The sequence below is a fragment of the Protopterus annectens genome, chromosome 5.part1, assembly GCF_019279795.1.
Source record: "Protopterus annectens isolate FY-2018-M chromosome 5.part1, PAN1.0, whole genome shotgun sequence".
Classification (NCBI taxonomy): Eukaryota; Metazoa; Chordata; order Ceratodontiformes; family Protopteridae; genus Protopterus; species Protopterus annectens.
The window spans coordinates 288,992,444-289,007,710 of NC_056736.1; the positions used below are offsets into that span (position 1 = coordinate 288,992,444).

A 15,267-nucleotide genomic window follows, 5' to 3' on the forward strand; every position below is an offset into this window, starting at 1 on the left:
AGTGCAGAGAACTGATAGTGCGTGTAGCCTGCTTTGAAGCATAGATATCTTCTGCAAGATTCCCTAATTGGGATGTGCAAGTATGCTTAGTTTAAAACTAGCATTGCCAACCAGGCATCTTTGCTTAGCATAGGAAGCAACTGAAGAGTCAGCATCTTGAATTTTGGAACCATCAAAAGTGTTTAGAGTAGACCGGTCCAGGATAGGATGTCATGAACTGTCTTTTCTGGGTACCAGGAAAAGTTGAGTAGAAACCTTGTCCCTTTTCCTCTTCTGGTACCAACTGAACAGCCCCTATGCTTAAGAGAGAGAGTACTTGCTTTTGGGCCCCTGCCCACTGATTTGGAGGAAGATCCGGCCAACCGCTTGGAGGTGGTAACATGTGGATGTGAAATCTGTATCCTTGGGACACTATATTTAAAACCCATTTGTCCTAGGTAACGAGTCCCCAGTTCTTTGCATGAAGTGCAATCTTGCCCCCAAAGGGGCAGTCAGTTGAAAAGTGCTGGAAGTTAAGTCATTGAGACAGTTTACCATGGGGGGGGGGGGGTGGTTTACTTCTACCAGATTTGGAAGTGCAGGCCCCCCACTGCTTAGTCCTGTGCATCCCCTGGGACTGAAGCCTGGGTGCTCTACTGGATCTGGGTTTGGAATGAAAAGGTCTGGAAGAGGCAGGAAAGGACCAATTCTTACAGGGCCAATGTCTACTAAATCTTGGAGGCTGTACTTGTAAAAAATCTAACAGTTTGCATAGATTTAGCTTTTTCCTCCATCTTTTTAAGAATTTCTTCTTCCTTGTTGCCAAACAGGCAGTCCTGACTTAAGGGAGCATCCAGTAATTTCGCTTTAACATGATCTGGCAAGGATTGCTCCTTAAGCCAAGCATGCCTTCTAAGTACAGACCCAGTTACAGCAGCCCTGCAAGATGCCTCTAGTGAATCAAAACCACATTGCAATGTATGGTTTTCCAACTTGTTCAGCAGAATGCATTAAATCCTTATTTTCAGCACAATCAAAAATCAACATCATTTTCTGTTTAAGCAATCCAGTAATATGCTGCCGACACTTATGAAACTGGCAATTCAAGGCCCTAATGGCCAAAGTTGCAGAAGAGTATACCTTCTTACTCCATTTATCCAGCGCCCTGGAGTCACTATCAGAGGGGGTAGGATTTTTGGCAATTGTAGCTTTAACGCCCTTGGCCCCATATAGCCAGCACCCAGGAGTCTATCAGAGGGGGTAGGATTTATTGGCAGTAGTAGCTTTAATGCCCTTTGGCCCCTGTATAACAGTTTCAGGATCGGCAGTAGGATTTTTGAAAAGGAACTTGTGAGAGAGTAAGGAACCCTGTAATATCTATCAGGTTTTCTGGGAGCTGGAGGTAGAGAGTCCGGGGCCATCCTAGACTCCAAAAAGGCATCATCAATATCCAGTACAATAGGTATAGCTAAAGGCCTGTGCTGGGGCAGGAGTAAGAAATCTCCAAGCCTCTTTTTAGAATCCGAGAATTCCTGACTTTCCCAACGAAAATACTCCCTGAGAGTATGCAAGGTTTCACCAAAAGAGAAATCCTCCGGGGGGGGGGAAGCAGAGGGAATAGAATCCTCAGCATCAGAATCCTAGGGTAAATCCTGGTCATCAGAGGAAACAAATTTCAGAATCCTGGTCAGAAGTATCATAAGCAAACTCAGTCCTAGGTCTCAGATGGGGAAGGTTGGCTTCCCCTAATTAAAGTAATAAGGTCTTCAGCCATTCTTATTTGTTTTTTAGGCATAGAGACTTGACCATGTGCTCTGGGCATCAGTTTTCTAGGTATGGTTCGAGTTTTAGGCCTTGAAGAAGAAGATGGCGTTGGTTTAATATGCAAGTCAGTAGGCCCGCATACACCCTCAGAAGCCGGTGCCTGTACAGCGGCTCCGGACCCATCCAAGGTAGAGACATCCGCAGGTTCCACAGTTGAAGCATCTCGCGGCATACCAGACTCCGAATGGGTCTCAGTAGAGGCCTGCGAATCAGAAGTAGCGGGTTATCAGGGGCAGAGAAAGCGCTTGAGTACCGGCGAACTGGCAACTGGTTTAGGAGAAGTGTCGTCAGCAGCTTTGGACCTAGGCAGCCTGTCACTGTCTTTATCTCTGCGTTTTTTAGAAATGTCGGTAGTCGGATGGATTACTGAAAACATATCAGGATAATTGAACCGAGCACCAAAATATTTATAAGCGCAAATATACAGATGACTGATAGTTCATGGTTTAAATAAGGCACAAAACACACAGCGAGGTACGTCATGGTCAGGGCCTAGGCAAGGAATACAGAACGAATGAAAATCTTTGAGGTATTTGCTTTTCACAAGAAATGCAATTATTTACTTTTACTGACATCGGTTTAGAGCAAGAAAAAGTTTCTCCAACGGGGTACTTAGCTTATAGTTGAAGACTTCAGTTCTGAAACTCGAAAACGAAAATTTCAGGAGTTGGCCGACCAGCACTTGCGAACTGCTTCTGCTTCGGGCACCGCACGGCAAGAAAGACTGATGTAATGATGTTGGCTGCATGTTTTATACCCCAGACTACCTGGCGTCACAGAAGAGGAGACAGCAACCGACATAGGACCCAAGACTTTGTTAATCAGGCCAACTGAGGGCTACTGCAAGCAGATAACCCAAATGTGATGACTGCAACAGTGAAACACGAAGAACATCAAACAAAAAGCTGTTCAGATTTACGAAAAGATTTTGTTTTATTCAAATAATAACATAGTTGTCTATGCAAATCCAAGGTGTTCAAAACCTTCGCACTAGCAGACTGCGGTGAAAGGGAAAAGTGTAGGCAGACAAACAGATTGCTCAACAGACAACTCATTAACCACCTTGGGCATAAATGAAGGATTAGTACAAAGGGACACCCTGTCCTTATGGAAAACTAAAAAAGGATGAACAGCCATAACGGGCTTGCAGCTCAAGACATCCATCTGGCAGAAGTAAAGTCTAAAAGAATGGTCTTCCAAGAGCAATGCTGTAAGGAAGCTAAAGTAGCAGGTTCAAAAGAAGCCTGAGTAATTCTTCTAAAACAAAATTAAGGTCCCAGGAAGGAGGGACAGACTTCTTGGGAAGCCTAATGTGAAGGACTCCTTTAAGAAGCTGTTTAGCCTCAAATCTAAAGGTTAAAAGGGAGTCAAAAGTAGACAAGCAGAGACAGCTTACAGGTGGGCCTTAACAGAAGAATAAGGCAACACAGCATTGAGCAATTCATACAAATGAGCGAGAACCAAAGGAGCATTCAGAGTAAGTGAATCCAGTTACGGGAAAGACACCAAACAGAAAACCTCCTCCATTTGGATAAGTAAGATTTGTAGTAGTGGGTTTCCTGGCCTCCTGCTGTACCCCAAAGCACATCCTCAGAAAAGGTGCCTGTGGGGGATCCAAACCCTATCACCCACAACGTCAGTTGAACAGTGGACAGATGGGGATGAAAGAGATCCCTTGTCTTGTGCAACTAGGTACACACCAAGTGAGGTAAACTTGTGACTACCCTTGGCAAGATGCAGAAGAGGAAGGAACCAATGCTGTCTGGGCCAAAACGCAGTCACCAACAAAATTTTGGGAGCATTCTGTTTTATCTTGAACAGGACTTTCGTAATGAGAGGAAGGGGAGGGAAGCTATAGAGAAACACCCCTTTCCAAGAAAAAAAAGGGCATCTACCTTCCAGGCCAGAAGGCAGGGGACTCTGGCACTCAATAGATAAAACTGACTGTTCAGCAGGGAGCTAAAGAGATCTATTTCAGGTGGACAAGGTCCAGAACACATCCCTATGATGCAGCCAGTCGTGGGATAGTAATACGTACCTGCTCACAGAATCTGCCACAATGTTTTGATCTGAGGGAATATAAACTGCCTACAGGGTGACCTGATGCTGGATAACCAGCTCCCAATCCTGAAGGGGTAAGATGCATAGGAGACAAGACATTGTCCTCCCTTGCTTGTTGACATACCACATCACCGTGGTTCTGTCTGTGAGAATCTTGGGGGGGGGGGGGAGGGGCTGGAAGACAGAATGAAAAGCCTGAAGAGCCAGCAGTAGGAGCTCTCATCTCTGACACTGATCATTTCATCAAAAGAAGGATCACATCAAAAGCACTGAACCTTCAGAGCTCTAAAGGAGGCCCCTCCATCCCACGCCCGCGGCATCTGTGAAAAGTTCCTGAGAAGGGACTGAAGGTTGGAAAGGAAGCCCTGGGTTGAGGAACAGCTGATGAATCCACCAATGAAGTTCCACCCTGAGGCAAGTTAAGTAAGGGGATTAGAAATTCTAAAGGATGAAAATGCTGAAGCCAAACTGACTAGAAACCACTGAAGCTTTCTCATGTATAGCTTGGCTAGAACAAGCATAAGGAATAGTGGAAGCCATGTAACCCAGAGCCCTCAGAAATTCTCTGGCTGTGACTGAAGCCAGCGGAAGAAGTGACTGAAAGAAAGCAATGAGAGTTTAGGGATGCCAGCACTGGAGCAGTCTGGATCCTGCAACCCAGAACAACATGAGCTTAATAAGTCAGAAATGTCTTCTAGAAATTTACAGTAAATCCCAGGCTTTGAAAGAGAGAAACAGTAAGTGTGTAGATACTGAAGTAAGATCTCAAGACAAGGCCCCAAATAAGCAGGTTGTACAAGCAGGGAAAGACCTGCATTCCCCCTTAGCCTGTAGACAGCAATCACAGGAGTCAGGCATTTGGTGAAGACCCTTGGGGCAGTAGAGAGGCCAAACAGCAAAGCAGACAACTGAAAAAGCCAGCAAGCAACAGAGAAATGTAAAAACTTGCTGAAAAGGGGATGGATAGGAATATGTAGGCAAGCATCCTTGAGATCCTGGTAAACCAGAAAAGCCTGAGGAAGCAGCATTGCCATACATCTCGACTGTACAGATTTTCACAGAATGTCCAGATTTTTTGGCTCATTTTTGGTCTGTTCCTTATAAAATCTGTGGTGTTCTGACAAATTCTTGCTCAAAATTGGACAGCTGCTCTGGCAACTAACGTTTGATGCTTACAGGCTCCCAGGTTTGAACAAGGATTGTTCTACAGCTTGCTTGTTAGAAAAAGAAGGCCTTAGAAAGATGGATTTTACATCTAAATTTTTCTATTTTTTAACTAAACTTTTGATTGTAAGGATATTAAAGAAAAAAAATAGGGAAAATTTTATGTGAAGACTTTTAAAAATGTATTTTTTAGTAGTATTTGTGTGCTTAACACATGATTTTATTGTGATTATTTTATATTGGGGTTTTTAGGCAAAAATGTATATATTTTTAGGTAGGACTACTTTGGGTTGTAAATAAGATGTGTGAGTTTTGTACGAGCCCTGTTACACTTGGGTGTGCATTTCTTTAACTAAGCCAGATGATCGATAATCACATGACAACAACAGGGTTTAAAAACATGAACAAGATTTGTGTTTTGTTATCCAATGAAATCTTGGGGATTCCAGGATGAAAGCGCTTATCCTTAAAAGTCATTTTCCTTGATACTGTGTTTTTTGTGGATTTACTAAAAAACTTGACAATGTTGCCTATGTTCGCTTTCAGACCTTCCACAAGGACTTGATTTTGTGGAGAAAGAGGGATGCGACAGCGAACAGGATGGAAAAACTATGAGCAAAGACAAGCTTAGTAGGATAATTCCTAAGAAACATGGGCACAGGGGAAACAAAAGTGTGCTTCAAACTCCTATAAGGCCTTGCCTTTTTCTTGCAGGGACTTAAAACAACTCCACAGCAGCACCACCAAACAAATATTTATTATCCAGAGGGGCATCCCTCAGTTTAGCCTATCAGGTAAAGGCCCAGGTCTAAGCCAGGAATAGCTCCTCAAAACAGACCCCAAGGCAGCGGCTCTAGATGAAGCATTGGCTGCATTTAATAAAATGGTGGGCCACTTCGGAGGATGTCCCAAGCAAGGCAAGGGCAGAGGCCTTCCCCTCAGAATCAGGAAGACCACAAATAGCCAAAACGTACCTAGTCATGTGTGTCTTGACAGTTAACACATCTAAATGCCAGGGTAGCAGAAGTATACACCTTCTTACTCAGCCTCTCCATGGTTCTGCTGTCCTTATCAGATGGCAGCAATTTAGTGGAAGACAATCTGGAAGGCTTATCTGAAGCCACAGACACCACAGATGAGTCAGCAGAGATGCACTTGTATAGAAACTCGCAATCCTCAGGCACTTTATAAAACCGGTCAGGTTTTTTGGGAGTAGGGGGTTGAGAATCAGGAGCTTGCGAAGCAGTAGAAAAAACATCCAGCAAGGCAGCAAGAACCAAATGAACAGCAGAGGGTCTGGGAGACACCATTTGCAAAAGCTCATAAGTATCTCTTCTTAACAGACATTTGAGCATAGTCCCATTTGAAAAATTCCATCATTCTGGAAATAGCATCACCAAATAAAATCTCCTCAAAAAGAAAGTCAGGACTGATTGACTCTTCTTCCTCAGAACCATGGTCAACTGGAATAAGGCAGGGACTCAAAATCTGCAGCATCCTCCTCAGAAAAATCCTGCTCCCTAGACCTCTTAAAAGGGTTAGAAGACCAGAGAGGAGCAGGAACAGAAACATCCTGTGGAAGCTTGAGAGCCATAACAAGCCTTGAGTGAAGTTATTACCCAGAGGATCTTTGGGAACAGGAGAAATATGCTTAGTTTTCTGCTTCTTTTTGAGTGGGATGTCAGCCTCGAAAAATTTTGGAGGCCCTGATCCATGACGCCACTCAATGGTAGTTGGGACCTCTTCCCTAACTAAAATCTGAGGAACACCCCTAGGCCATTCTGTAATAACCAACTGCAGTTCTCCTGTACATCCAAGGTAGATGCCTGCAAAGCCTCCATGGATGTGCATGGCATCAGGTCCATACCAGCATCCAAAGTTGTAGTGGAAGAGGAAAAAAAAAGAACATTCCTCTGGGTTTTCATGAGCCTCAACAGAGACAAAGTGGAGGCGGCACAGCCGAAGAATCAGACCTAACTTCCTTGGCCTTTTTCTTTATATATGGCTGGCCCCCCAGGCCAGAAGACCTTCCTATGGTATCCTCAGCCAACAATTTTAGTAGTTAGTTCTCAAGCTAAATCGCTAGGGAAGAAAGCTGGCTCCTCAATATCTTAAGGACAAAATACTGAGAAATCTCACAAGACGTATGGCTGTGTGAAGCACCTAAATAGAACAAACACTGCTTGTGATGATCTTTATGGGGAATCTGTCTCGTACACTGGCATTTCCCCTTTCTGGATGACAAGAAACCCAACAGCCAAATTACAAGGCAAACCTAAGATAAAAAAACAACAGAGAACTTATCTGAAAATGGTAGAACCAGGAGACGAATGGCATTCAGTCAAACAACTGAAGATGGCTATGGGATTCAGACTGGCTGCAAAGAAGTTATGAGGATGGTACGTCACCTTTATGCCCTACTCTGTGCATGGGGAGCATACTTGTGACATACGGTGTACCTTTTACAAACAAAAGGCTTTGGTATACTGGTTGGACGTTGGGCTGCTCTTAGCAGGAGATCCCTATTGTAAAGAATACTGCAACAGTGATATGGAAAAAATTCAATGATGATTCAGAGGTTAGCAGGTGGATCCTGATGTGGAGAAATCATTGAACAGAGTTTACTGAGATTTCATCAGTAGGGTAATGGAAGCATTTGTATTTCCTGATACAATAACGTTAATTAGGAGGACATATGAGAGATCAGAGGCAAAAATCAAAGTGTGGGGTCCCTCGATGATAAGAGGTGTCTGAATAGAGAAGCCAGGCAGGAGTGTCCTCTTTCCCTTTTGTTATTTGCACTGAATTTTTAAATCTCTTATTTTCTTTGCCAGTGGTTCTAAATATAATCTAGTCTGGTTCATATTACAAGCACGAAAACTGAATTGCACGAACACGTATTGAGCGACACGTAAAGAGAGAAAATTCACAATATCGAAGGTATGAATGGATACCACCGTAGGGAATTCTTCCCTTTGCTTCAATGGAGTGCGATCTCGGAGTTGGCATATTTATGTAGGGGGGTGCAGGGGGGCTTGCCCCCCTGCATACAACAGTTAGTGACAGTATTTGGTTGTTGATTTTGTCGTGTTTGGGATTCACTGTTTTGGGCTTTCGCCCTTTACGTGTCGCTCAATATGTGTTCGTGTGATTCAGTTTTCGTGCTTAGTCAGTATGGTATTCAAGATAAGTTGCCTTTACTTGCAGACATTATTTTGTATCTGATAAAACCAGGAAAGGACATCACAACATCTCAATGTTGTGGAACATTGAGTTTTTTTTCGGGATACAAAATTAATGAAGATATTAAGTTTTGTGTACAGGTCAGGCATATCTTTATCAACCATAGGAGAAAACGTAGACAGCAATTAATAAACAGTTGAAAGTGTTTTATCTGAGAAAGGTAGAGGCCGGGAGTCAAGTGGGATTAGTTGATCCTTCCATTAGGACAAGGAGGTGTAGGATTACCCGATTTGAAGGGACATTTTACAGCCACACAGTTAAGGTTGTTATACATAACACGTACAGAAACCCACAATTCAAACTGGAAAGAGATGATGATGAAGCAGGGTGGAAATTCAAGAAATATGGAAAGAGTGGGACTTTGGACACAGATCCTTAAAGGGAGAACAATAATCATACAGAATACTGTATTCATAAAGTAGCAGAAAGTATACCAAGAACTAAGCCAACATGAGAATGGAGAAAGGAGATTCTGTCAACAGGGATGACAACTGGGGGTACACAGAAGAAGCAAGAGGGGGCTGGAATTTACTGGAGGAATCTGGCAAAGGAACCAAGATATTGGAAACAAATAAAGACAGAGGGAAAGGTAACGGAATGGGAAGAGGCCAAGAAGATATTTGAACTGCAGGCTAGAGACTGCCTTCCCTCTCATGGATTGAGATCAGAGCATAGACAAAGATTAGGTGATGGAGGAATCATAAGTGAAAGACCTGCACTGGTCGAGTTTTTAGTTGAATCTGGAACAGAACCTGCTGTTAAAGGAATAATTAGGGAATAAAAAATATTGCACAACTAAAGGAATCAGAGGTTGTCAGAAAAGACTGGGAAGAGAGATTAGATGAGCAAATCACAAAGAAAAAAATGGGAGGAGGTATTATGGCTCCCAAACATGCAATAAAGTCTAGAAGTTTTAGTATTTTTGCTTGGAAGTGTTTGCTTTACACCAAAAGCAGACTACAAAGATTTTTTTTCTCAGGTACATGGTAAATGTTGGAGGTGTAATGAAGAAACAGGTACCTGGGAACTAAATTCTCTACAGAGTACTCTGTCAGGAATACTGACTGTGCAAGCAAGCAAGTGTAACTAAGGAAATCAAATTTTTTTCTGACCCTTCTAAACATGGTAAGGCCAAGTTAATTTTAATTCTAGTGGCTGCCAAAAAAGCAATCATCAGAAAATAGAAATCAATGTCTAAACCAACCACACCTGAAGAAGTGAATATTGTAACAGAGATACAAAAAGAGGGAGTGGACAGTTACAAAATAGAAGTAAATTACATAGAAAATAAATGGAAATTGTGGGAACAATACATGCAGAGAAATGAAGTTTAAGAGAAGGCTGGAACTGAACAATTTATGTGATGTGGGACTGATTATATTGTACAGAGAAATACCTGTGATGTATACATGTTTGTAAATGTGAACTTGTTAATATGGCTTGATTGCTTTTACATATATGTAAGTTTGCTTATATCAAAAGTGTTAATTCAATAAAGTATTTTTTAAAACAAAAAGACTGAGCTTGACAACTGTCGTGTGAGGTACAATGCACTTTGGGAAGGCCCCACAAGTGCTATCCGAAACCTCCTCCATTGCTGAACCACAGTGATCTTGCAGCTTACAGACTCTGCCAAATGGTTCTGAACTCCTTGGAGATGTACAGTTAATACGTAAAAGCCATCTTACCAGACTGTTCCAGATATGTAAAGTTACTACACAGCATATACAAATCTGGTTCCTCTCAGTCTGTCTGTATACACATTACAGTAGTATTGTAAAATCTGCAGTTGTCCAAACTGAATGTCACAGAATACTAGCAATACCTTGTGTATGGCTTTCATTTCTTTGTGGTGAATGTGTAGAGAGACCATATACCCAGGTCTGCAAGACTACTGAGATGACCACCACAGGAAAAAGTATGAAGAAATCTGCTGTCCCCTTTCTGTTACAGAAGGAAGCAGTAGTGGTATGCCTGAAGAGTTAATAGATTCCATTCACCAAGAAAATTCTGTTTTGGAATCATTACCTCAAATTATTCCTTGACTACTCCCATAACATTTCCAAGAGTACACAGAGTTTTCTTCATATGAAATCTGGTAAAGGAAAGTAGGGGTATGCATGAAGACGTATAATCCAGTGACTGCAAAAAACGTCCTACTGTGACTGCTGACTAGGCTTCAAAGGTTTGCCTTAAATGCCTGGATTTTCCTATTTTGTTTTGGGTGAGGAATTGCTTCACCTGTAAAATGGCTCCCAGGAAGGTTGCAGTCTGGGAAAAGCCAAGTGACAAAGTTGACAATTCCACTCAAGATTGCTGCAGAAATAAGACTGCAGCTGAAACAGTGCTGCAGCAGAATTATGATGGTGCTGCTATGAGGCAGTCAACCAGAAAGAAAGATGAGCATATTTTATTTCTTAAAATGAGCAAATACTACAGTTAAACATTTGTTAAACAGTATGAGGGCTGTGGAGTTTAAATGGAAAAGCTGCAACAAAAAAAAAAAAAAAACTCAACATCCTCAGAGTTTTTCTGTGGAACATCTTATTGGGATGTTCAGTAAAGCATACAAAAATACTGCCATACAAGTTTTTCTACATTTGAAAAAAAAAAAAAAAGTTTCAAACTTTTCATTCTGAACATCCTAGGAAGAATATACTGGTTAAACATTACTAATGTTTTAAATGTACAATGTTGTACATTAAATAACTAAATGTGTCTGTAATTTTTCTTTGTGGAGCTTTTCTCCCCGGGCCTCTGCTGAAAAAGGGCCTTTTCGGCTCAGTCAGACACCCCCGGTTAACAAATGTAAAATAAATAAAATAAAAATAAAATAAATACTAGAAAATAAGCAACAGGAGAAATGAAATCAGATTAGAAACAAGTTCAATTTTCAATGAAAAATGTCACCCAGAATGTACTGAAATACTCACTGACGAAGTTGACTGTGATAGGGGAAAGTTTATCTTTAACTAGAAAATCATTTACAGTTTTTTGCTTGATGGCACGCTTGATGTGAGGATTCAGGACAACAGCAGACATCTTGGGATCCTTCAAAGCTGTCTAAATAGAAAAAAAAATACTATACTTTGCAAACCAGAATAGGTAGATGTAATTCTCAGTTTACCTTTACAGCAGAAAGTACTGCCTAACTATGCGACTCTGGGCAAGTCACTTAACCAGACACTGCTCCTAGGCAGAGTCTAAAAAAATATCCAAGCAGATCACTGCTCTACCCTGGAAAACAAATATAAAACATCACCAATAACATGCTAAACTTTTCAAAGTGTTATTCAGTGTGAAACTGTCAGATAAAACACCATAAAATGTTCAGCGATTTAAGAACAGATACTGTACATGGCACTCAGCATTACTGACAAAAACACATTCTTTGCAAACATACCACTACCCAAAAACTTGCACACATTCACTCAGCAAGCTCTTGGCAGAATAGTTATATTTTTCAGAAGCAAGTGGACCACTGAAAGTAATGCAAGCAGAATCAGCCTACAAGCAAACAGGCAATCGGCCAAAGTAAAGCAAAGCAAATGGAAAAAGGATTTAGTGCACAGTCAAAAATGCCAATTTGGCATACTTTAACACAGTGTAATTAAGACAGTTGTACTACTCAGTATTTGACAGATTATCAGCCTGAATACTACATTGTGCATGTGTAATCATTATGTTAAAAGTGGGAAGATGCAAATGGCCTTACCAAACAAGCAATTGATAAAACGGGAACTGGTGGGTAAGGTTATGAAGTGTATAGGCAAGAGGCTATTACGTATGTGGGCCTGATGAGCCCCACAGACAGACTTCAATTCCATGCTGGGAAAGTGAAAGGGCCTGGTGAGAATATGTACTCTCAGAGTAGTACACTTTCTAGAAATTATTAATCAGAGCTGGCATTTCACAAACCTTAAAGTACAGTTGTGTAAAATCTTACCATAACAGTAGATGCCCTTCTCTTCACAGCTGCAGTATTCATAACTGAAGAGATCTCCTGTCAAGAATAGCACAACGTCCGGCCAATATAACAAAGCCTTTAGTACTTACAGATGCAGTTCGTCACACACAAGCTTCCTGCACAAGGCACAGGGCATAAAGGTGACATACAGACACACTCAAAACTGAAAAAAAACCCAGAATTAACCCAATGTCCCAAGGGACAAGGAAGAACATCTGCATTCAGAAGTAGAAAAGCGAGACGCGCCAGTCAGCCAAGTGGGCAAGAAAGAACAGGCTAGAGCAGAGGAGGGGAGCAGGAAGGCCAACGAATACTGCAGCGGTGAAGATAAGGACATCTACTGTCATGGTAAGATTTTACATAGCTGTGCTATGTCCTTCCATATCACTGTTGTAGTATTCATAACCAAAGGAAGAGTACAAAAGCTAAAGAAGAAACACATGGGGGACATCAAAGATGGCTGCACACTGAGTAACAGATTAATTTTAGATCTCCCAGTTTGAAAACAGAAACTCAGATGACAGCCAGTGAACTTACTTGTTGGGTACATTTCAGTAACTGGCTATTAAATGTACTGCCTGGTGCCATCAAAAAAGAAATTCAGAGAAACAGAAAATCAACCACAAAAGGTGAGGAAAAACACTGACTTGGAAAATTCTGCAGCTATTCAGTAAAAATCTACAGCTATTCAGTAAAAAGCAGTGCAAGCTCCAGCTTTGGTGCAATACATAACTTCCAGTAACCTAGAGGAAGCTGGAAGGGACAGACTATTACTTTTATGAAAGAACAAATAAGCACTGGACTGTATTCCACGTCAGAACTTGCTAACTGAAAGGGCACATCGTGTGTATTGTCCAAACTTGGTCATAAGAAAGCAACCTAAAACTTCAATAGTAAAGATGCAATCTTACTAGCAGAAGGAGTTGATTCCAACAAAACTGTGGCAGAAGGACAAAGTACTGAAAGTGGGAGACAGAAGAGTGTTTGTGGAAAATGACTGCTCACTGTACACCAGGCAGAAGAGGAATAAATGTATTCCACTAATCAGGAAATGTCAAGAAGCAGGCATGACATTCAACTGCTGTATCCAGCTATCTTCAGAATATTCTTTCCTGTAGGGACAAAATCATTTTTTTGATACAGAACATGCTAAGGAGGAATAACAAAAAAGTTTATCCAACAAAAAGTGAGCCCTGAAACAAAGATTCGGCTTCTTGTACTTATGGTAATAAAGACCACAGAGACATTGTGCCAGTGAAACCTTTTCCAATGCTTCAATGGAACATGCTTGAGACAGAAAAAGGCACAAGAGTTAACTAGAAGAACTGAGAGTACGTTGAAAAGGAAGTAAAGACTGGATCTGGGAGATGGAAACAAAACTTGGAATTTGACAAATAAATGTGGGATTATAAAGCATTAATTATGTTTGTGAAACATGACAGGACAAGAACACCTACAAATAGTGGACTTTTTTGACTTTGTTAAACTTGCAGGGGACTCTAAAGCACATGCCCTACTTCATGTCATTAATGTCTGGAGGAACACTTGGGAGAGGGGAAGATAAGTAAAACAAACTTTTGTTCTTAACAATAATATTTCCATAGTAGATGGTATCTGCATGCTATAAAGTAAAGCTTTCTTCAGTTATTTTCAGGTGTAATGGGGATACTAAAGTGGGGCGGCTGCGGTGGTGCAGCGGGTTAGCTTTGCCGTCTCACAGCAAGAGGTTCTCTGGTTCGATCCTCATCTGGGGTGCCTTCTGTGTGGAGTATACGTGTCCTCCCTGAGGTCACGTGGGTTGCCTCCAGGTGCTCAGGTTTCCTCCCACATCCCGAAGACATGATATAGGCGGATTGGACACACTAAATTGGCCCTAGGCGTGAGTGCGTGCATGTGTGTGCCTTCTGTGGCAGGTTGGGCGCTGGGCTGGCAACTCAACACCATAAAAAAAAAAAACTCCACTGCCAATTATGAGCGGACAAGTGATCTGCTGTGGCGACCCCTAACCAGGAGCCGAAAGAAGAAAAAGAATGGGGATACTAAAGTAAACAGATGCCCTGTTTTTTTCCTTCTTTTCTCTCTCTTTTTTCAGATTTAAAAAATGTAGGCACTGTGATGCAAAAAAACTATTAACTGATGTGCTTTTTCTCATTCTTGCATAGGGGAATGACTGGATTAAAACTCTTGGCTTTATCTAGTAACAAGTTTTAAAATAAAATCAAACAAATAAAAACACAATATAATAAAGCTCTATTCTAGAAAGTAAATTCTTGTAGAAGCAGCACTGTATGTGGGTCTCATGTCTCCATGGAGACAATGTGACAAAGAGCAATAAAAACAGAATACTTCTTTCCTTCAATAGGTAGGAGCTAATGTTTTCTGAAAGCATTCAACTGTTTTCTCATTCTGCGAGAATAATAAAAAGACAAATCCAGACAACTCTTAGAAGTACAGGCTGTACCATGCGTCTTAGCATACATAACCTTCCTTTCAGGTTAAGCCAAGTCTATGAGTGTGGCTATCAGTTTGGGAGAACTGTTCCTATTAGGAAGGTAAAACTTCAATATTTGAAGATGTATATAGTTTTGTGTGTTAATATTAAGTTAATAGTTTTTGGGGGGTGTATTTGTTTGAAGGCTTTCAGTAACAAGAAACAACTGCATAAAAGGACAATCTGCCAAACATTAGCGTGTACATGTTAACATGAAAGCTGGCGCTAGATTCTTACAGCTGTTACAAATAAAAGGTGGGAACAATAACCTTTTAATATATCATTATCTTTAAATGTTAATGGTCTGACAAATGCATACAAAAAAGAAAGTATAGTGAACTAGATTAAAACAGCTGGAGTACAAATGGCTATGCTACAGGAGACACATCTGGAAAGAAATGAACATGTGAATTTGATAAAGACAGGTTTTCAGGACAATTATTCAGCAGAATACCTGGGACAAAGGAAAAGAGGAGTACTTGTATTAATTGCAAGAGGAGCTCCAATAGTGACAGAAAAGGATAAAAAAAAAATAAAC

The 15,267-nt window shown here is 41.2% G+C and overlaps 1 protein-coding gene across 4 annotated transcripts in view; it reads right to left on the bottom strand.

Moving 5' to 3' along the window:
* Window positions 1-15,267, bottom strand: part of ATP5PO (ATP synthase peripheral stalk subunit OSCP) — a 474,569-nt gene that overhangs the window by 341,966 nt on the left and 117,336 nt on the right. For all 4 annotated transcript variants that reach the window (XM_044072960.1, XM_044072959.1, XM_044072958.1 and 1 more), the window contains exon 4: window positions 11,205-11,334. In XM_044072960.1, the coding sequence (XP_043928895.1) occupies window positions 11,205-11,334 (130 nt within the window). The remainder of the gene's footprint in view (window positions 1-11,204; window positions 11,335-15,267) is intronic.